Source organism: Cynocephalus volans, chromosome 12 (genome assembly GCF_027409185.1).
Source record: "Cynocephalus volans isolate mCynVol1 chromosome 12, mCynVol1.pri, whole genome shotgun sequence".
In the NCBI taxonomy this organism is placed as follows: Eukaryota; Metazoa; Chordata; class Mammalia; order Dermoptera; family Cynocephalidae; genus Cynocephalus; species Cynocephalus volans.
In genome coordinates this window covers 63,693,964-63,716,019 of record NC_084471.1, presented here as the reverse complement: position 1 = coordinate 63,716,019, position 22,056 = coordinate 63,693,964, and the positions used below count along the sequence as shown (strand labels likewise).

The window sequence follows — 22,056 nt, the reverse complement described above, 5'->3', positions numbered from 1 at the left end:
TATCTCAGGTAAAAACCTGAGCCCTTCCTCCTGATCACCTGATCAGCTTAACCATTGTCACCAGGTGGATGACCTTGGAGAAGTCACAAGTTTGCAGTTCTATAAAATGGTGAGTGATGTCGCCTAGCTCACATATTTTTATAAATGACAGATTCTCTAAGGCACTAAGTTTGAGGAAATATTTTGCAAATGAAATGGTGTATGGATATACCCCTACGTGTTAATGCTTTTCCTGTTTTTACTATCATGACTATTGCGCAAGTGGTCTGGGAGAGGCCGACCTCCCGAGGGCGAAGCAGAGATTCTTCAGCAGAGCATGGGCCCTCTAGGCCGCCTATCAACACAGAGCAAGTTTAAAGAATTTTAGCCAATAGTCTTGGCTTGGGGCGAAATCTTTTTTCATCAAGTCTGAACTGCTCTGTAAGTCTTCAGGCTTTAAGCTCTGGGGAAAATAACTAGGCTCTCTAGGCGAAATGTGCAATGCCAATTTAAGGGATTTGAAATGCCAACGCTGTGTGGGGCCCCACTGCCGCGGGTTGGGCACCAGGGGGCGCAGGTCGGATCGGTTCCGGGGCTAGCAGGGATTTGAGCAGCAACCCTCAGTGCGCCCGACAGCCTCTGGCCTGGATCGGGGAGCTGGTACGGAAGGTCGCAGGGGTCCATGCCATTCGTAGACTCTCAGTCTCTAGTGTCCTCTCCGCGTCCCCTTTCACTGTGCCCTCCTCCTTTCCAGCGCGAGCACGTGCTTGGAAGGCGCCCGGGAGAGTATGAGCGCCCGTTTTGGGGACACACGGCCATCCTGGTCACCAGAACTGCGGAAACTGAGGCCGCCCGGACGGCGCGGTCAGACTCCAGTGTGGACGGGGAGGCAGCTGTTCTCCCAGGCGGCCGTGGGGGGCAGCAGAGGGGACGGCGACAGGTGCGGGAGCCCCTCCCGGAGTAGCCGTGGAAAGGCGGGCTCCCGGGTCTGTTCCCAGGCTGGAAACCACCCCCGCCCCCCTATCCAAATCCCCCAGAGAGGCCGGGCCGGCGCCGGGTCTGGAGGAGGAAGCGGCCGGAGACAGTGCAATTTCACGCGGCCTCTGGGGCTCGGGTTCCTGGGCAGGGTGGATGAGTTACGGGGTTTCGAGTCCCAGGGAAACTGAGGTGGCCTAAGCATGTGGCGAAAAACACCCTCCCTCTCAAAAACACACAGAGAAATATTCACGTCCAGAGAGAAAATCACCCAAGTGATCCAACCGGCTAGGGGAGTTGAGTGATTTGGTTAATGGGCGAGGCTAACTTTCAGGGGCCGGGCTTTGGAGAGCTCTCCCCACCCCCATTCATTACCTTCAAACCCGAGGGACATTTGGAATATAGACCTCCCTTTAGCCCGGCCTCTGAAGAAAGATTAGGGTGAGACCCGTCTCGATCTGCCCGGCCAGGTTGCGGGACAGGGGCGTGGGGCGCGCTCGGGGCGGGCTGTCCGAGGCTCCAGCAATCCTACTCCAGGCTCGCGCGGGAGGGGCGCGGGCGTGACTCACCCCCTTCCCCCTGCGTTCCCTCCCTCCCTCTCTCACAGACTTACACCGTCCCTGCCATCCCGCCCGGACTCCGGTTCCGGCTCGCACTGCAGTTTGCAACCTTCGCTGCCGCCGCCGCCAATTCGTTGGCGGCTCAGGTGGCTCTCGCTTCGATGTCCTAGAGCAGGCAGGGACCGCTGGGCCGGACTCGGCTGGGCTCCCTCTACTCCCTGCTGGAGTCATGAGGGCGAACGGAGCTCTGCAGGTGCTGGGCTTCCTTCTCAGCCTGGCCCGGGGCTCCGAGGTGGGCAACTCGCAGGCAGGTAAGCGGCGCGGGAGCACCGACAGGCTCGGGACCTCGGAGCCCGGGCCGAGTGCGCGCAAGTCCCTGAGGGCGGGGGCAGGGTCTCAGGTGGTGCTGGGCTGACCCCGGAGCCGCCGGGACCACCTGGGAGGGGACGACCCAGCTCGGGTTCTCTGCGGGGGTCGGACGAGGACGGCATTCCTGGACCCCCACCCCCCTCCCCAGCGAGTCGCTGACCGTGTAATTGGCCTCCCCTGATAAGGCTGATGGCGAAACAGTAATTCACACTTCTGAGGGGCCCTGCAGGGAACGGAGCACGGACCTCCGTTCTGTAAACGTGAGGTGATGGTTGGATGTGAGGATCTTGATGGAAGAGCCTCAGTTTGCTATTCAGATCCCTACCCCTCACCCTGCCCCAGTTTTCAACAACCCCCGGTTTAGTTGTTTTGCCGACAGGGCGGAGCTACAGAAGGGTTGGAGGGGGTTGTTGTTTTCTGGTGTTGGAAAAACAGGAGCGGTACCTCCTCTTCCGTGAGTGGGCCTGCCCTGGGGAGGGCTGAGATTAACTGGAGAGCCAAGTCCAGGTGACATCAGGATGAGAGGCCCAGCAGAGGCTGGCTGCCCACTTTCCCTCAAAATAATAAAGCTGGCTGGTTCCCAACTTGATCAACCTCTCTTTGTTAAGACCAGGTCAGCTTAACTAATATTTACTGCGCATCTACTATACACAAGGCCCTGGGCCAGGAACTGTAGTAGCAAGGACGTCCAACCTGAGGGCCAAGAGGGCACCTGTCCCACCTTCTGAGCCTCCCATCCTGCGGAGTCCTTCCTAGACTGAGTCTCTTCCCCCTGCCCCCATTCTGTTTATTGTCTGACACTGTCTCCAGGACTAGAGTCCTGGATTGCTGTTCTCTATTTCTCCTCCCACTCCCATGCCATCTGAGCTCACCTCTTTGGGGTGTCTCTGGGACTATAGACACCTGAGGGGTGCTGGTGTTGCTGGAATTGAAGTCCTGTGGATCTCCTCCCCTCCCCCCAGCTCTCAGCTTGAGGTTTGGCACAGTTAGGGCCCCTTCCCCAGGGTGGGAGTGGGAGAAACCACCTGTGCTTCCCCCACAGTTGCTGAGCCTAAATTTAGACCCTGGGATCTTGAGATGTGAACACTCCCAGCTGGTGGAGGAGGGTGGTCTGGGGACTGGAGTGGGAGGGGCTAGTGGAGTGACTGTATCACTGTCTCTTCCAGACTCCTGAAATCTTCAACCAGGAACCCAGGAGTCCCAGGTTCTGGCCACCTTCCCTAGGGGGAGGCAGTAGGCAGGCATGGTTGAGTCTCTTTACCCTTTATCTGGATCCTGCAGCCTCTGGGCATCCGGCCCTGTCTCAATCCTTCTATAGACCCTTTGTCCCGGTGGTGATGGGGGTGGGGGATGTTGGAGGGGAGGCCTCTGGTTGAGGAGGGGCTGGAGATTCTTGCTCTGTCCCACCCCCAGTGCTCTCCACCGTAGGAGGGCCTGTGACATTGCCCCTCCTTATGCCCCGATCCCTGGGTACAGAGGTGTTTTTATAATTTCCGCTCCCTCCGCCGTGCTCCCCAAGCGGCCTGGTTCCTCCCCATGGTGTTGTTTATACTCCCTTCCTGCTCAGGCCCTTTGCCCCCTGCTTGTGTAATACAGACTTTACCCTCAGGGTGGCAAGGAACAGGGACCTGTAACACTGTAGGCTTCCAAGCACAGACACAAAGTCCGCACAAACTCTTATGGGCAAGTGGGATGGTTAGGGCCACTTGAAATGCTTTCTGATAAGGAAACTCAAGGACAGACCAGTATGGATTTCTGGGCCAGCAGGGGAGCTGTGTACATCTGTGTGTATCGTGTGTGTGTGTGTGTGTGTGTGTGTGTGTGTGTGTGTGTGTGTGTGTGTGTGTGTGTGTGTGTGTGTGTGTCGTGTGTGTGTGTGTCGTGTGTGTGTGTGTCGTGTGTGTGTGTGTGTGTGTGTATCGTGTGTGTGTGTATCGTGTGTGTGTGTGTGTGTGTGTGTGTGTGTGTGTGTGCACGCACAGACTACACACACCACTTCCCTGTGCAGAAATCTTGGCTCCTCCCTTACCTGGGGAGAAGGGTTGGCACCTTAACTTGGAAGAGGGGGTGTCCTGCCAGGAAGGGGATTGGGGTGGAGCTGTTCCAGAAATGACTAACCTTCCTAGTCTTTTTCATTTCAGCTCAAGGACCCTGGAGTTCCCAGGCTCTTCTGGGAGCTCCGGGCCTGTTTATCCCTCTTCGCTGGAACTAGCCCACTCCGTCCTTTCATGGGGAGTGATAGGGAAGAGGAGCCCTCAAAGGTCAAGTGGTCGACTAGGAGAGCATCTAGTGGGAGGGGTCGCGGCCTCACCAATCTACCTCCCTCCATTCCCACTCCTGCCTCCCTCTGAGCTGCCTCAGGGAAGGGTGGTTGGAACAGGTGGTATTCCACCCCCACCACCCGCAAGCCTTTCACTGAGCCAGAGGGAAGAGACAGGGGTAGGTAGGGCTTCAAGGTCCACGATTTCCAATAGCCCATTGTTCTCCATATTTACGAAGAAAAGTGAACTCCTAAAACTGACCAGCCTCCTGTGCCTCTAGTCTAGCTCTCCGCTAATGCTGGTGCCAAACAAACAAACAAACAAAAGAGGATAACCACTCATGTTAGACGCTTTTTAATGAATCTCTTCTGACAATGAAATTGGATGGAAGACTTAGATTCAGGGGTCTGTTCCTGTTTCCCTCCAGGCTTCTCTGTGTTTTTTGAAAAGTACTATAGGGCTGGAAAGTGATGCTGAGGGAGCTGGACTGTGCTAGAATAGGGAAGGGAATGAGAAGGGAAGCCAAAGTTAGGCAACCAGCTTCTTATCTTCCAGCTTTAAAGACAAAGCTCCCATTGACCCCACCACCACCACCAAGGCTCCCCCCTCTAGTGAGGTCACTTGTCTGAGCCCAAGGCTTGAGGGTGGAGGGGGGTGCTGCTGAGGTCGGGGTGTCTGGGGACAGGGTGAGGTAGCCCCCTCCTCCTGGATAGAATCACTTCATTGTGGGCTGGACTGTGGCCCCAGGCACTGCCCCCACCCTCTGCCCCCATCCCACCCTCAGTAGACACAATAGGGGCTGTGTGCTAGCCCCAAAGAGATATTTATTCCAGGACCTAGAGAGAAGCAGGATGGGAGTAGAGAAGTAAGGGCCTTAGTTGGAGGGGGAGAGGAGAGTAATCCAAGTTGTGGTCCTTTCCTAACTTCTCCTTTCTGGGGAGGGAAAAAAATCCCCTATATCTTCCTTCTCGGTTAACCCCTTAGTATCCAAAGTAGTGCCTGAGAGGCACAGAGGGATGGATCCCTGGTAGAAAAAAGAAACCTTTTCACCGTCCCATTCAGGGGATGGTGAGGGGATTTTGAAAGGAGAGGAGGCCCTCAACCTATACAGGCCTCCCCATCTATCCCTAGTGGGGAGGACTGGAGGCAGCAGCCTTCTGATCCTGTTCAGTGTTGCTGGAAGAGGGCAACCAAGGTGGTGGTCTTGGGGGATGGCAGATGGGGCTGAAAACTTGTGTCCAGCCCTCTGCCACTCTTACTTCCTCTTTGAACAGTGTGTCCTGGGACTCTGAATGGGCTGAGTGTGACTGGCGATGCTGAGAACCAATACCAGACACTGTACAAGCTCTATGAGAGATGCGAGGTGGTAATGGGGAACCTCGAGATTGTACTCACAGGACACAACGCTGACCTCTCCTTCCTGCAGGTTAGCATGCCCGACCCCTTCCTCAATGTGTTCCTTTTTATCCTCCCCCGAAGCCTCTTTCCCTTCCTCTGAGCTATCTTCTGCTGGAGTTCAGCATTCCTAAGACTCAGTAGTTCCTAAGTAGTTCCTAACCTGTGTATTTATGGGAATGAGGACTGGAATCTGGGACCTATGGTCTTGTCATTGTAGCCAGGGATACACGAGGGTGGCCATGAGAAGGAGGCAGGGTTTCTGTGGTGTTCTGTGAAGGGGTGGTGTTCTGTGGTGGTGTAAGATAAGCAGGGACTAATGCAGAGAGGTGCCAGGGGACAGGAGGAAGAGACTAAGCCAGGACCCTCCTGGCATAAGGAGCTCTGAGAAGAAAAGGGTAGGAAACTAGAATTCCTCTATCATTTCTGCCTGTCTTCAGTAGTGTGACACAGTCTGCTCCCTACTCCAAAATAGGAATTACAATTAAGAGTTAAGGACTCCTTCATGCTTTAAGGAAGGAGAGGGAATTGAGACTTTTTTCCTGTTGTCCCTCTCATTGACATGTTCTGCTCCATCACAGTGGATCCGAGAAGTGACGGGCTATGTCCTTGTGGCCATGAATGAATTCTCTACACTACCTTTGCCCAACCTCCGAGTGGTGCGGGGGACCCAGGTCTACGATGGGAAGTTTGCCATCTTTGTCATGTTGAACTATAACACCAACTCCAGCCATGCTCTGCGCCAGCTCCGCTTCACTCAGCTCACTGGTCAGTTCCTGATGATTCCTTCTGGACTGCCCCTCTGCCAACCTGCTGACAGGCACTTCCTCGATGATGACCCAAGACTGCTCACTCTAAATGCCCCTTTCAAGGTGCCCACCACTCTGACTGCCATGGTCTAAAGGTCCACCACTCCTTACACAATAGAGGGCCCCCAATGGGGAGCTGGGGACATCTGCTCCATGGAGAGCGCCCTTAGGTCCTGGTGGGGCTGGAGCTGGAGCTGGATCTGTTGCCCATTCCTCTAACTTCAAAGTACAGTGTACCTTGAAGTTTCTCTTTTCCTGGAAATCCCACCTTTACTCCCTCCCCAAGCCCTCACGAGCTGGAGAAATAGGGGAGTTAAATACCACCGGGCTGCCTTTACTTCTCCCTGTCCCAATCAGTTGGAAAACACACAGATGGGGCTGGGGGAGGGAGCGTTGAGTCAGGGATCTTCTCTCCTCTCTCTTCCCCTCCCCCACTGGCTAAACCGGATCTGGACAGGTGTCTGACCAGGCAGGAGTTTCTTTTGGCCTGATTCCTCCTCTTATAAGGCGAGCCTTCTCTGCAGCTTGAATGAGTGAATGAATGAATGAATTTATTTATTTATTTTCCCTATATAAGATGACCGGTAAGGGGATCTTAACCCTTAAGTTAGTGTTGTCAGCACCACGCTCTGCCACGTGAGCCATGGGTCATCCTTGCAGCTTGAATTTAATTGGACATATTTGTCTGCCCTATTTTCTCTATTCCTAAGTCTCAGTGTCCTCTTAGACTGGTGGGGGAGGAAGGGAAGAGGAGTCCTGCTATAGCCCTTAACCCTGTCACTTTTCTTCCCTACCTCAGAGATTCTGTCAGGGGGTGTTTATATTGAGAAGAATGATAAACTTTGTCATATGGACACGATTGACTGGACAGACATTGTGAGGGACCGAGACGCTGAGATAGTGGTGAAGGACAATGGCAGAAACTGTGAGTGGCCATGATCAAGACTGCTCCCCCTGCCCCACCAAGCCAGAGTGACTCCTTTCCCATCACCACTGTATCCCTAATCTGAACACACCTCTCCACTGAGCAGATACCTCAGGCCCTAGATCCAGGAGCCTTCCAGGAGGACCAGGTCAGTCCCCTGGAATTCAAACCACAGAAGCAGTGTGTCAAGAAAAGGGGCAAAAGATCTCTGGGTAGCAGGCCAGGAAGCCAGGTGTTTGGACTCCACATCCATTGCTCTTTCCTCTACAGCATACTCCCTTCTCCTAGGAATCTACCTACCCTGACCACAGTCTGCTGCTCCCTGTCCACTCACATGTACATATTCCTGCTAGGTTCAATTTGCCAAGAAGGGACCAAGATCTTGGGTTGGGGCTGGGGCTGAGATTGGCATTTACCCTAGTCCCTCCCCTTCAGCTGCGCTGGGTGGTGTGGAAACTGGGCTCCACCCCTTGTTGACAGGTTCACTTGAGCCCAGCCCTGCTCTCCAAGAGCAAGGGGAGACACTGCCCTGGCTCTTTGCTTCCTGGGATATAGGTGCCTGTGTGCTGACATCATACCCTGATGATTCAAGCAAGTCTTTCTTAGCTCTGATGGCCCCTTGTGTTGCCTTCCTTCCCAACCAGGTCCCCCCTGTCATGAAGTCTGCAAGGGGCGATGCTGGGGTCCTGGTCCAGAAGACTGCCAGACATGTGGGTTTGAGTTTTCCTCTAAAAACATCAAATTCATACACTTTTATATCCCTGCCTACCCAAGCCTGTGTCAACACCGGGGGTAGGGATGAGCAGTGGCCTTAGAATTCAGTCCCTGACAGCCATGCTTTCTCTCCTTCCATAGTGACCAAGACCATCTGTGCCCCTCAATGTAATGGTCACTGCTTTGGGCCCAACCCCAACCAGTGCTGCCATGATGAGTGTGCAGGGGGCTGCTCAGGCCCTCAGGACACGGACTGCTTTGTATGTACTTTTACCATTCAGCTGGGCTCTGAAATGGGCATGTGGGCTTTGGGGAGGAGGTATGGGTGCGTACGTAACAAGAATTTTATGAGTCTCGTATGCTCCCAGGCCTGCCGACACTTCAATGACAGTGGAGCCTGTGTACCCCGGTGTCCACAGCCTCTTGTCTACAACAAGCTCACTTTCCAGCTGGAACCAAATCCCCACACCAAATATCAGTATGGAGGAGTTTGTGTAGCCAGCTGTCCCCGTAAGTGTCTGAGGTGGAGGAACAACAATAGCGGATCCAGGATTTTAGACAAAACTTTGGGAGGCAAAAGGGATCAAGTTGGGTGAAAATTAGGGAACCTATAGGGCAAGTGGTTGTGATCATCTCATCACCCCCAATGAGTGGCCCCTACATCCTATCCCCATCTGACTTCCAGCTATTGCCCCTAGTTCTGTTCCTTGGAGCAACAAAGAGCAAAAGGACTTTCTAATCTATAGGACAGGAGTTAAGGAATCTGGGGTGGTAGATGGGGGTGAAGCCGGTGCAGAGCGGGAGGGAGCATGGGCCCAGAGGAGTTGGCGGTGATCCTCCCTCATCTCTAATGGTGCCCTCCTCTTCCCTAGATAATTTTGTGGTAGATCAAACTTCCTGTGTCAGGGCCTGTCCTCCTGATAAGATGGAAGTGGATAAAAATGGGCTCAAGATATGTGAGCCTTGTGGTGGGCTATGCCCCAAAGGTGAGTAGATGGTAAGAAGTTGTAGAGACATTCTTTCCTCTGAAAGGTCGCCCCTGCTCTGACCACCTTTTGTGTTTGCAGCCTGTGAGGGGACAGGCTCTGGGAGCCGCTTCCAGACTGTGGACTCCAGCAACATCGATGGATTTGTGAACTGCACCAAGATCCTGGGCAATCTGGACTTTCTTATCACCGGCCTTAATGGGTTAGAGATTCTGCCTTCCCTCCCCAATCTCCCACCCCATCTACCCCTCATGGTTCATCTCATTGGCCGTGACCTTCCGACGTGGAGCTCACTAGGAATCTTAAGTCATAAAATCTTAGCTGTTACAAAGGACCTGAGAGAATGCTTAACTCAAACCTCCCATCCAGGTCTTGAATCCCCTCAGGGACATCCTTAAGCAATCCAGTATTACCCTGCCGAGTGACAAGGGACAGGGACAGTGTGTCTTCATTCTTAAAAATTTTCTAAAAATTCATCTTAAATTTACGTAAAAATCTGCCTCCCCATGACTTTCAACTGTTTTTCCTAGTTCTGCTCCTTGGAGCAACAAAGAGGATTTTCTAATCTGTAGAACAGCATTTAAAGCATATATGCGTGTGTGTGTGTGTGTGTGTGTGTGTGTGTGTGTGTGTGTGTGTGTGTGTGTGTGTGTGTGTGAGAGAGAGAGAGAGAGAGAGAGGGAGAGAAAGAGAGACTCTATGGCCACCTGTTTTTTCCTTTTAACTTTTTATTTTGACATAATTTTAGATCTACACTGAAGTTGCAAGCATGGTATAAAGATTAACCATACACTCTTTACTCAGATTCCCCAAATGTTAACATACCACGTATGCTTTATCATTTCTGTCTCTCTCCACACCGTTGTCTTTCTGAACCACTTGAGGTCTCCAGACGTGGTGCTCCCTTACCCCTTATATTTTATCCCTTCACACACACACACACCCCCCCCGATATATTTCAGTGTGTTTTCGTTATTTATTTATTTTGTCTTTTTTGTGACCGGCCGCACCGCGCTCAGCCAGTGAGCGCACCGGCCATCCTTATATAGGATCCGAACCGGTGGTGGGAGCACTGCTGCGCTCCCAGCGCCACACTCTCCCGAGTGCGCCACGGGGTCGGCTCAGTGTGTTTTCCTTAAAAACAAGAACATAAGTGTTCATAACCACAGTACAGTTGTTTGAATCAGAAAATTAACATTGATACAAAATATTATCTAATATACAGACCTTATTCAGATTTCACTCATTGTCCTTCTAATGTTGCAGGATCATACCATTCAGTTATCATGTCTCCTTTAATCTAAAACAGTTGTTCAGATTTTGTTTATCTTTCATGACATTCACATTGTTGCATACAGGTCAGGAAATTGGTAGAATGTGCTTCAATTTGGATTTGTTTGATGCATCCTGATGATTAAATTAAGATAAAGCATTTTTGATAAGAATACCACAGTGTATCATATCAAGGATGCACATAATGTTGATTTGTCATTTCACTAGTGATGATATTTCTGGTCACTTGACGAAAGTGATATTTGCCAGGTTTTTCTGCTGTAAAGTTACTGTTTTTCCCTTTGCAGTGAATAAGTATCTTGGGAAAGTACTGTGTTGGTGAAGTCTGAATAAAGTCTGTAGATTAGACAATATTTTCCTGAATCAATTATTATTATGATGATAGTTGCCAAATGATGACTTTCTTTTTCCATTTTTTTTTTGAGGGGGGCGGCTGGCCAGTATGGGGATCTGAATGCTTGACCTTGGTGTTACAAGCCTGCGCCCTAACCAACTGAGCTAATTGGCCAAATTGATATTTTTTTCTTTTGTATTTGTATCAAACAAAAGAGATCTTTATATTAAGTTTTGCATTTCCTTAAAAATGAGGACTTTGTCAAACATTTTTATCCACTCTGGGAAATGCACAATGATTATAAGATATGTGTCATAGTAATTTTTCTTATTTGTACTCCAAAATCTCAACCACATATAGCTTGGGATAGCTTAGAGAGTATAACCTGAGGATTTTGGAATTTCATAAATTCCTCTTTAATAAATTGTACAAAGTATTTATTTTAATTAAAAAGTTTGTATTTTCTAAAGACATAGGTATTTATTTCTCCCACCCACAAGACTCACGCGCACGCACACACACACACACACACACACAAAACCACTTAAAATAAAAAGGAAGAACAAAATTAAATAAAAAGGAAGAAAAGAGAAGTTGGTTCACAGCATGTGACTTACTTCTGGACTCTTTCTGGTTCTTGACTGGGTTTGTGTGGCCTCCTCTGTCTGTGTATTTGAGCATTCCATGTCTTCAATACTAGATTCTTTGCTTTCTTCAATTTCTTTTTCACTTCTTTGTTATTGTTTTTGCTTTCAAACTTCCATTCTCCACAACACTGAGATCCAGTTTGCCATCATCCTTACTCCCTATAGCTTTTAGTCTTTGCAAAAGAATATCTTATAAATTTTGATAAAGAGATTTTGGGGTATAGTCCAGTAATTTCACTGTTTCCATGTATTCAGCAATTTCACCTGGCTTGTTTTTCTCAGGAAAACATTTGTCCATCAAACCTGCAATATTTTCTCTGTATCTAATTTTAGAATCTCTAACATAGTTAGGATCTTTCAAATTATCCTCCCAAGGAAGATGGCCACTAAGCCACTGGATCATGCAATAACCACCTATTTCCAAATCACCATGTCTTGATGGGGCCACACTATTGTGTACATCGATGCTGGTGAATTGAATAGTGACATCATGACATCTTTTGGGGTCCTCTTTGTATTCTTTATGAACTCCTCTGGGCAGTACTGATAAGCAAGACCATAATCTACCAAGTATACTTGGCCAGGATTCTGTAGCTCAGAAGATTTGAAGACTTGATATCTCCATGTACATACTCATGCTCGTGAATATATTCCAGAATATCCAGAATTCTTAAGCTTAGCTGCAACACATTTTTCCAAGAAAATCTGGCACTTGCTTCATATATTTTCTGAAGGTCCCTCCCAAAGCGATCCATTATCATAAACCTATAACTTTTTCCACTTTTATCCTGTAGACCAGATCCCCAATACTTAGGAACACCCAGGTATTTCAGTTTATGGGTACAAATCCACTTTTGAATTTGCTGTGGTTTAGCAGCTCGCTGGTAGAACTTTAACTCAGTAAAAAGAGGTCCATTGTCACTGGGTTCCACTTTTACAACAAAGGGTGCATAATTGCCAACTGATTTGGAAGAATTCATGTCAGCAAAATATATACAACCAAAGCCACCTTGGCCAATGGGTAATCCTAGTTTACATTCCTTTTTTGCCATGTCAGTTATAATCTTCCCAGCTGCAAATTGTTCTGCAAGATGTCTCTTTGCCGGGCCCTGTCTTCCACCTTGAGCTGCTTTTACACGAGGCATTTCCACCCAAGCCACAGACCTGTCGCCTTCTGCCTAGTACATACTTCCCCCAAATGAAGATTTTCTAATTCCATTATTACTTCTGCATTTATTTGTTGCCATTCTTCCCTTCGTATTTATTTATTTAATTTGTATGGATTCTTATTTTATTCAATGGTTTATAATCCTTTACAGTCATTGTGGTGTTCAGTTGTCCCTGGTTTGGCCATTGGGAGCCCCTTCAAGCTGGCACTTGTATTCTTTGGGCCTGTACCTTTCACTCTTTGAGTATTTCCTTTTTTACACAAGATGCTCTAGGCTCGTTTTATATTTCCCCTGTCCCAGCCATTTCTTCAAGGAGCCATCTTTCCTTTTAGTGGAAAATGGTATTTAGAAACCAAGTTCTGGGCCAGCCCATGGCTCACTCGGGAGAGTGCGGTGCTGATAACACCAAGGCCATGGGTTCGGATCCCATACAGGGATGGTCGGTTAGTTCATTGGGTGAGCGTGGTACTGACAACAACAAGTCAAGGGTTAAGATCCCCTTACAGGTCATCTTTAAAAAAAAAAAAAGAAACCAAGTTCTGAGACTAGGTGTGCTCACTGCTCCTGGGTTATTCTTCTATCTTGTTGACCAGTTTTTACTATTCTCCCCAGAGACCCCTGGCATAAGATCCCTGCCCTGGACCCTGAGAAGCTTAATGTCTTCCAGACAGTACGGGAAATCACAGGTAAATGGGAGGAGAGGTTACCTTTCCTGAGAAGAATAGGTGAACCACTGGCACAAATTGTGGTATAACTACTTGAGAAAATCACGTCCCAAGCAACAGGGGAAGGGCCTGGAGAACCTGAGGAAGAGGAAGGAAAGAAGCCTCCTTGTTCATATTGCCTTTCTCCTATCCTCAGGTTACCTGAACATCCAGTCCTGGCCTCCCCACATGCACAACTTCAGTGTTTTTTCCAACCTGACTACTATTGGGGGCAGAAGCCTCTACAAGTGAGTAAAGGATGTTGCAGGTGGTGGCATCTCCAGATAACGAACCCCATTTTGTAGGCATCCTTGAGTGAAATACAAGGCACTGTCTCATACAGCAGGCCTAAAGGGACTGAGAGTTTGATGAGGCAAAGGTGAAAGGATAACCACAACAATACCTTGAACTTTCAGAAGGAGAGAACAAACCTAAGGATACTAGAGATTGGGGGAGGGAGTGAGAGGGTTTGCGGAGTGATAGGTCGGGTAAAGGGCATAAAGAGAATTACAATTTGTAATAATGAGTTTACTAATAATAAATAGTAAAAAAAAAAAAAAAAGTTTGCCCAGAGCAAATTTGCTGAATGAAAATGAATCCACTGCATGGTTAATTTTCCCTTAGTGGTCTCCCCTCTCATCCTGTCTGCTTATTATCAGCCGGGGCTTCTCATTGTTGATCATGAAGAACTTGAATGTAACATCTCTGGGCCTCCGATCCCTGAAGGAAATTAGTGCTGGGCGTATCTACATCAGTGCCAATCGGCAGCTCTGCTACCATCATTCTCTGAACTGGACCAGGCTGCTACGGGGGCCTTCGGAAGAGAGACTAGACATCAAGCACAATCGGCCCCGCAGAGACTGTGGTGAGGGAAGGGGCCTGCTGGGTGGTGAGAACAGGGTGTCAAGGAGAAGGGTGTGAGGACTCTTTTGCCCTAGAACTGGGAGTAGGGTTGGGGGGTGGAACCAAGGAGAAGGGCAATGTTGGCTAGAAGCAGTAATGAGGAAGAGTTCAGGAGAGGGCTTGTCAGGAGTCCTCAGACTCCTCTCCTAATCCACCCCTTCCTTTCCAGTGGCAGAGGGCAAAGTGTGTGACCCACTGTGCTCCTCCGGGGGATGCTGGGGCCCAGGCCCTGGTCAGTGCTTATCCTGTCGAAACTACAGCCGAGGAGGTGTCTGTGTGACCCACTGCAACTTTCTGAATGGGTACAGTAAGGGGAGATAGTGAAGAAGGTGTGGAGGTGGGACTCTGGGATGGAGCTGTTCAGGTGGCACCTGAAAACCTTTAGATAACTTTGTATATATGCTTTGGTGGGAATGAGGTAGGAGACCTGTGGTTGCGGGATCAGGGCATGAAGGTCAGGACTTGGAAATGACCTCCCCTCATTTTATCCCCCTCTGCAGGGAGCCACGTGAGTTTGCCCATGAAGCCGAATGCTTCTCCTGCCATCCAGAATGCCAACTCATGGAGGGCACTGCCACATGCAATGGCTCGGTATACTAGCAGCATCAGGATCTCTAAGGGAGACAGGGAATGATAGGGCCAAATCTCAGGGACCACACAGAGAGACCAGATAATGATAGGGTTTTGGATGGAAGATCCTGAATGGCTGGGTTTGTCCTTGCTGGGAGGTGTGGAATTGACCTTGGAATCCCATTCTTTCTTACCTTCTCTCTTCCACACAGGGCTCTGATGCTTGTGCCCAGTGTGCCCATTTTCGAGATGGGCCCCACTGTGTGAGCAGCTGCCCCCATGGAGTTCTAGGATCCAAGGGCCCCATCTACAAGTACCCAGATGTTCGGAATGAATGTCGGCCCTGCCATGAGAACTGCACCCAGGGGTCAGTGATGGGATAATAAGAAGAGGAGGCCAGAGGGAAGAGCAGGAGCACAGAACTAGGGTGATGGGAGTGGAAAGAAGAAAGAGACTTGATTTAAGATTGACTTCCAGCTGTGTAGTGAAAGATTGGAGGAGGGGAAACTCAATAACAGCACAAAATTACACCACAGTTTTGGGAGCCTGGAATAACCTTACCTCAGGGAAGTTTCATTCAAGAGTGTCTCCGGGAGGGCTGGTGACCTGGAGATGGAGGTCATCTCTTGGGATAGGCTTTGAGCTCCAGAATGGGATGCAATGGAAGGTTCTCAAACAAGCTTTTTCATGTTGAGTTTGGTGGAATTGAGTCTCTGTTGTCCAAGCTCCCATTTAAAGGGGTGACTCTCTTCTTAGGTGTAAGGGACCAGAGCTGCAAGACTGTTTAGGCCAAACACTGGTGCTGATCAGGTACGATGGGCTTGGAGATTCCAGAAGCTGCGGGTATTGGGGAGAGAAGCTAGGGAGATGGTGGTTACCTTTGGAGAAGAGTGAGTCTCTTCATTTCTGTCCTATTAATTAACACACGTCCTTTTATTTATCACTGGACTTGGGACACAAAAATTCAGGCTTCTTTCCACCTCTTCTTAAAATTAACTTGCAGTAGCCTAAAGGTGGTCCAGATTTAGGTTTACCCCTTCAGTGCTCACATATATATTATGAATATTAACTTCTTGCCAAGATCTTCACCATACCTTCAATACGGATATAAATGACATTTGTAAGGGAGGTGTAAACCGAGAGTAATGCTGGGCTTCTCTATATCCCATAGCAAAACCCATCTGGCAATGGCTTTGGCAGTGGTAGTAGGATTGGTAGTGATTTTCCTGATCCTGGGAGGCACTTTTCTCTATTGGCGTGGGCGCCGGATTCAGAATAAAAGGGCTATGAGGCGCTACTTGGAACGGGGTGAGGTAAGTACTTAATTTTGAGAGGTACCCTGTATTATCTGCACCCAAGGGTCAGTAATGGGATGAACATCACTCCCCTCCTCTTTCCCTGGACCTTTAATCCCTTTCTTCAAGGAGATAGTGTAGTCTATTAGAGGAGGCATGCATTCTAGTCCTGATTTTGTCATTAATTTGCCTCATGACTTTGAAGAAGTTACTTTCCTTTTCTGTGCCTTGGTTTATGCATCTATACAGAGGAAATAACATTCATCCTAACAGGATGGCTGCATGGGTGGAAGGGGATGATTTATGTAAAAGTGCTTTTGTTTTTTGTTTGTTTTTTAAATGACCAGTAAGGGGATCCTAACCCTTGACTTGGTGTTGTCAGCACCACACTCTCCCAAGTGAGCCACGGGCTGGCCCTTGTAAAAGTGCTTTGAAAAGCATATAGCACTATATAAAAGGTACTCAAGGTAATAGTATTACCAACTCTCCCCAACCTCCACCCCCCACTTATCCATCAAAGGGAAAACCAACCTTCTTGATTCCTTGATCTCATGAACACAATTTCCTCAGTCTTCAGAGTATGTTATTCTTCAATATGCCTATAATGCTTTCCAGGACTAAAGACAATTCTTCTTCCTGCCCCACCCCTTTGGGCTTTGCTGCTCTTGGCATCCACCTATGAGGAGTGGGTTGGAATGGGACTGGGAACTGGGCTTTCCTGAGTACCTCCTTCCCATCTGCCCCTCAGAGCATAGAGCCTCTGGATCCAAGTGAGAAAGCTAACAAAGTCTTGGCCAGAATCTTCAAAGAGACAGAGCTGAGGAAGCTTAAAGTACTTGGTTCAGGCGTCTTTGGAACTGTGCACAAAGTGAGTGACCCACAGGAAGTCTGGAAATGTGGGGAAGAGGCAAAGGGGAGAAAGATTTTGGCAAAGGACTGCCGTGGGGAGAATGACCCTGGGCTGACTCCTGCTCCAAACTTCCCAGGGAGTGTGGATCCCTGAGGGTGAATCAATCAAGATTCCAGTCTGCATTAAAGTCATTGAGGACAAGAGTGGACGGCAAAGTTTTCAAGCAGTGACTGATGTAAGTGAAGAAACAGAATTCTGTATGTCACCAAGAGAGGGGGTCCAATCATGTAGAAGCACGGTCCTGTGTTGGCAGATGCTATGTGAACCACATTGATGTACTTGAATGTTGAGGGAGCCCTGTCTGGGCGTGCATGTATTGAGTGCATGCGAGCTTGCCTGTTCCCCGGGTAACACCTCTTGTGTCTCTTAGCATATGCTGGCCATTGGCAGCCTAGACCATGCCCACATTGTACGGCTGCTGGGACTATGCCCAGGGTCATCTCTGCAGCTCGTCACCCAGTACTTGCCTCTGGGTTCCCTGCTGGATCATGTGAGACAACACCGGGGGGCACTGGGGCCACAGCTGCTGCTCAACTGGGGAGTACAAATTGCCAAGGTGAGAGGAGCCAGGAGAAGTTCAACAAGAATGGCCTGGCTGGGGGCAGGCAGGGAAGGGGCAGAAAGATTGAAGTTTTGAAATTCTGAGAGGTGCCTTCAGGGTTTGGGAGTATTCTGGATCTCAACAACTGATCTCCTAACCCTGAGAATTCTTCCTTCCCTTATAGGGTATGTACTACCTTGAGGAGCATGGTATGGTGCATAGGAACCTGGCTGCCCGAAATGTGCTACTCAAGTCACCCAGTCAGGTTCAGGTGGCAGATTTTGGTGTGGCTGACCTGCTGCCACCTGATGATAAGCAGCTACTACACAGTGAGGCCAAGGTGAGTTGACACAAAGGACTGGATAAGGAGGTTGGGGTGACTGAAGTATGGGGATAGGGAGAAGTCAGTGGTTCTCCTTCAGATGCAAGCAGATGCTTCATGGTAAGTTCAAGGAGAGGAAGCTAGAGATGCCAGAAATTTAAGTTCAGAGAGCAACGAAGAAAAGAATGACAGAGAATCTGGATTTAGAAGTGCTAACAAAATTTGTGGAAATGAACTGGTGACACCTTTATCTTTAATCCCCAGACTCCAATTAAATGGATGGCCCTTGAGAGTATCCACTTTGGGAAATACACACATCAGAGTGACGTCTGGAGCTATGGTCAGTGCATCTGGATGCCCTCTGTACCATCATTGGACCAAATTCCACATTTACCTTTTGAGACCCCCTCTTAGAATCTCTAAGCCCTTCAGATCCTTGTGAGAGATCAAGTTCTGCCTCCTCTTTACTTCATGCCCATGTCTACTGTTTTGCCATCAACTAGTCCATTTATTCCTGTATCAGGTGTGACAGTTTGGGAGTTGATGACCTTTGGGGCAGAGCCCTATGCAGGGTTGCGATTGGCTGAAGTACCAGACTTGCTAGAGAAGGGGGAGCGGTTGGCACAGCCCCAGATCTGCACCATTGATGTCTACATGGTCATGGTGAAGTGTAAGTTACCTGCTGACCCCAGCCATTTTCTAACTGACTTCCCTCCCTCCTCTTATGACTCTATTCCCTTTCATGGCTCTACCTCCTACATTTTACCTCCAGGTTGGATGATTGATGAGAACATTCGCCCAACGTTTAAAGAACTAGCCAATGAGTTCACCAGGATGGCCCGAGACCCACCACGGTACCTTGTCATAAAGGTGAGTAGGGACTAGGAGGTCACAAGGAAATTTATAGAACAGAACTTTTTTTTTTTTTTTTTTTAAGATGACTGTGAAGGGGATCTTAACCCTTGACTTGGTGTTGTCAGCACCACGCTCTCCCAAGTGAGCTAACCGGCCATCCCTATACGGGGATCTGAACCCGTGGCCTCAGTGTTATCAGCACCGCACTCTCCCGAGTGAGCCATGGGCCGGCCCGAAAAGAACATTTGATTGTGGTCCAGAATCTACCTTAACAATCACCTGCTCTAGGGCCAGCCCATGGCTCACTCGGGAGAGTGCGGTGCTGATAACCCCAAGACCACGGGTTCGGATCCTATATAGGGATGGCCAGTTGGCTCACTGGCTGAGTGTGCTTCTGACAACACCAAGCCAAGGGCTGAGATCCCCTTACCGGTCATCTTAAAAAAAAAAAAAAATCACCTGTTCTTATAGAGAGAGAGTGGGCCAGGAATACCGCCTGGGTCAGAGCCCCCTGCTCTGACAAATAAGGAACTGGAGGAAGTAGAGCTGGAGCCAGAGCTAGACCTAGACCTAGACTTGGAGGCAGAGGAGGACAACCTGGCAACCACGCTGGGCTCTGCCCTCAGCCCACCAGTTGGAACGCTTAACCGGCCACGTGGGGTAAGAAACCTAATTACCCAAGACTCATCCTGAGCCCTCATGTTACCTTACAGATACCTAGATTCGAAGTCTCCCATGGGGCTTACCTTCATCTTAACCTTTTCCTTACTTTTTTCATCCTAGAGCCAGAGCCTTTTAAGTCCATCATCTGGATACATGCCCATGAACCAGAGTAATCTTGGGGAGGCTTGCCAGGTAAGTTCTGTTCCTAAAAGATTGAGCTTTAGGACTGGACAGGGGTAGTGTGGGAGACATTAGAAAGCTTTGAGGTTGAATCAATGTCCTGCAAAAAAGGCATTGAACAACCCAATCTCCTTTTAAACAAATGTCTCTTCTTTCCTTGTCTTTCTTTCCTGTGTATATCCCCTTGTATTCTTTTCTGTTTATTTTCCCTTAGGAATCTGGAGTCTGTGGGGGTAGTGAACGGTGCTCCCGTCCAGTCTCTCTGCACCCAATGCCACGGGGACGCCTGGCATCAGAATCATCAGAGGGCCATGTGACAGGCTCTGAGGCTGAGCTCCAGGAGAAGGTGTCAATTTGTAGGAGTCGGAGCAGGAGCCGGAGCCCACGGCCACGTGGAGACAGTGCCTACCATTCCCAGCGCCACAGCTTGCTCACTCCTGTTACCCCACTCACCTCACCAGGCTTAGAAGAAGAGGATGTCAATGGCTATGTCATGCCGGATACACACCTGAAAGGTGCCTGACTCTTCTAGGAATTTCCTCAATTCCTCTAATTCTTTCTCCAGGCTCTTCTTAATTCTTTTTGTCTTCTCTGATCATATCCCTCCCAATTCATTTTTTCTACCTTTCCCCCACCCTCTACTATTACCACGAAGTTCTCCACATAGCTATCCTCTCTCCTCAACCCCTAGGTACTCCCTCCTCCCGGGAAGGTACCCTTTCTTCAGTGGGTCTCAGTTCTGTCCTGGGTACCGAAGAAGAAGATGAAGATGAGGAGTATGAATATATGAACCGGAGGAGGAGGCGCAGTCCACCTCGTCCCCCTAGGCCAGGTTCCCTCGAGGAGCTGGGTTATGAGTACATGGAGGTGGGATCAGACCTCAGTGCCTCTCTGGGAAGCACACAGAGTTGCCCGCTCCACCCTGTGCCCATCATGCCCACTGCTGGCACAACTCCAGATGAGGACTATGAATATATGAATCGGCGACGTGGTGGAAGTGGTCCTGGGGGGGATTATGCAGCCATGGGGGCCTGCCCAGCAGCTGAGCAAGGGTATGAAGAGATGAGAGCTTTCCAGGGGCCCGGACACCATGCCCCCCATGTCCATTATGCCCGCCTCAAAACTCTACGTAGCTTAGAAGCCACTGACTCCGCCTTTGATAACCCTGATTACTGGCATAGCAGGCTTTTCCCCAAGGGTAATGCCCAAAGAACATAACCCCTGCTCCCTGAGGCACTCAGGGAACATTTGATGGCAGCTAGTGCTCTGAAGGGTACCACTCTTATCCCTGTCCTCTCTCACAGGTCTCAGCCCCATTCCCCTAGTCCTAGACAATTCCATTCAACCTCTGGAGGCTTTTAAATACTTTGACACAAAATTTTGTGATATGTAGCCAGCTGTGCACTTTCTTCCCTTTCCCAACCCCAGGAAAGGAGAAGGTTTTCCCTGTTTTGTGTGCTTCCCCATTCCTCAGCTTCCTCTAGGGGCCTCCCTGGAGATATGAAGGATTACTCCCCACATCCCTTTCTCTCAGGCTCTGACTTGTTGGGACTAGGCTCTTAAATGTGTCTTTGTTGCCCATCAGACTATCCTAAGGAAGAGGAAAGGGAAGAAGTCTGCTAGAGGAAATTAAAATGTCGGCTTATGACTCAACCCCCTAGAAAGACTGAGAAGCTTCAATTTTGTGGAGTGAAGTATGGGGTTTGGAGTAGATGTTACTATTAATTGAAGATTTACTATGAGCCAAGCATCATGCTGAACTTTGCCTACATTATCTCACTTAATACTTTATATGCCTTACAACAATTCTATGAGATAAATATCCCATTTTACAAATAAGGAAACTGAGCCTTAAAGAGAGTAAGTAAGTTAAGCAGCAGTCCCAGGATTCAAAATTTTCCCAGTTTCAATGCACGTGCTCTTACTGTAAGGTGTCGAGGAAAACCAAAGTCAGAGCCCTTGTAAGAAACACTATTTTCTTGTTTTTGCACTGAATAAAGTCCAAGCCCAACAACCACATCTTCCTCCTATATCCAGACTTCTCATCTCAGGAAGTGGTGGGGAGGGGGAGGTCAGAAGGAAAAATAACTGGACATCTTTGTGTAAACTATAACCCATATGTGCTGTACATGATCTCCACTCCTTACCCAAGGATAGATAGATTCACAAGGGTCCCTAAGATCCACTTTTAGGAGCTATTCTCATTGAGTGGGACAGAAAGGGACCCAACTTCAGACCTCTGTCTCCTTGGATAGGGAACTGAGGGGAAATGTCTGTTGTATCATTGAAGTTTTTGTTTTGTTTTTATACATGTCTGAATAAAAATGCCAAAGTTTTTTCACCTTCTTGTCTGTTGAATGAAAAAAATGTTTAGTGTGAGTTAAGAGACCACCCCTTTTCTATGCACCTCAGCAATGGATAGCTACTTTCTGTCTTCTGACAGTCCTAATCTGTCCCATCCAGCTTTCTCCAGCCCTTCTTTTACTTGTATTCCCTTAGAATAAGCATAGCGCACAGTCCTTTTCATTTAACGGTTTTAATTAGGAATCTCTAAAGGACAACTAACAAAACAAAAACAAAAAATCCACATGTTTGGGAAAGTTAGAAAAAAGCCCTATAGATATGCTTTCTCCAGATGCTCCAGATCTCACTCTCTTAAGAAAGCCACCAAATCTTTTTTTTTTTTCTTTTTTTTAA

The 22,056-nt window shown here is 48.9% G+C and overlaps 1 protein-coding gene and 1 pseudogene across 1 annotated transcript; one reads left to right on the top strand and one right to left on the bottom strand.

Moving 5' to 3' along the window:
• Positions 1-1,743: 1,743 nt before the first annotated feature.
• Positions 1,744-20,626, top strand: ERBB3 (erb-b2 receptor tyrosine kinase 3). The gene is made up of 28 exons (XM_063074680.1): positions 1,744-1,825; positions 5,419-5,570; positions 6,121-6,307; positions 7,148-7,273; positions 7,918-7,983; positions 8,129-8,247; positions 8,356-8,497; positions 8,860-8,973; positions 9,055-9,175; positions 13,029-13,102; positions 13,278-13,368; positions 13,780-13,985; positions 14,193-14,325; positions 14,524-14,614; positions 14,806-14,960; positions 15,350-15,403; positions 15,765-15,906; positions 16,637-16,756; positions 16,875-16,973; positions 17,169-17,354; positions 17,524-17,679; positions 17,926-18,001; positions 18,185-18,331; positions 18,434-18,531; positions 18,988-19,176; positions 19,300-19,371; positions 19,574-19,874; positions 20,051-20,626. The coding sequence occupies exons 1-28, from the start codon at positions 1,744-1,746 to the stop codon at positions 20,575-20,577; spliced, it is 4,026 nt and encodes a 1,341-aa protein (XP_062930750.1). The 3' UTR covers positions 20,578-20,626.
• Positions 11,200-12,392, bottom strand: LOC134360934 (serine/threonine-protein kinase VRK1-like; annotated as a pseudogene).
• Positions 20,627-22,056: the final 1,430 nt, after the last annotated feature.

Coding starts and splice junctions, on each gene's coding strand:
- ERBB3 (XM_063074680.1), top strand. CDS start 1,744: ATGAGGGCGAACGGAGCTCTGCAGGTGCTGGGCTTCCTTCTCAGCCTG. Junction 6,308..7,147: donor CCGCTTCACTCAGCTCACTG/GTCAGTTCCTGA, acceptor TCCCTACCTCAG/AGATTCTGTCAGGGGGTGTT. Junction 19,875..20,050: donor GCCGGATACACACCTGAAAG/GTGCCTGACTCT, acceptor CTCAACCCCTAG/GTACTCCCTCCTCCCGGGAA.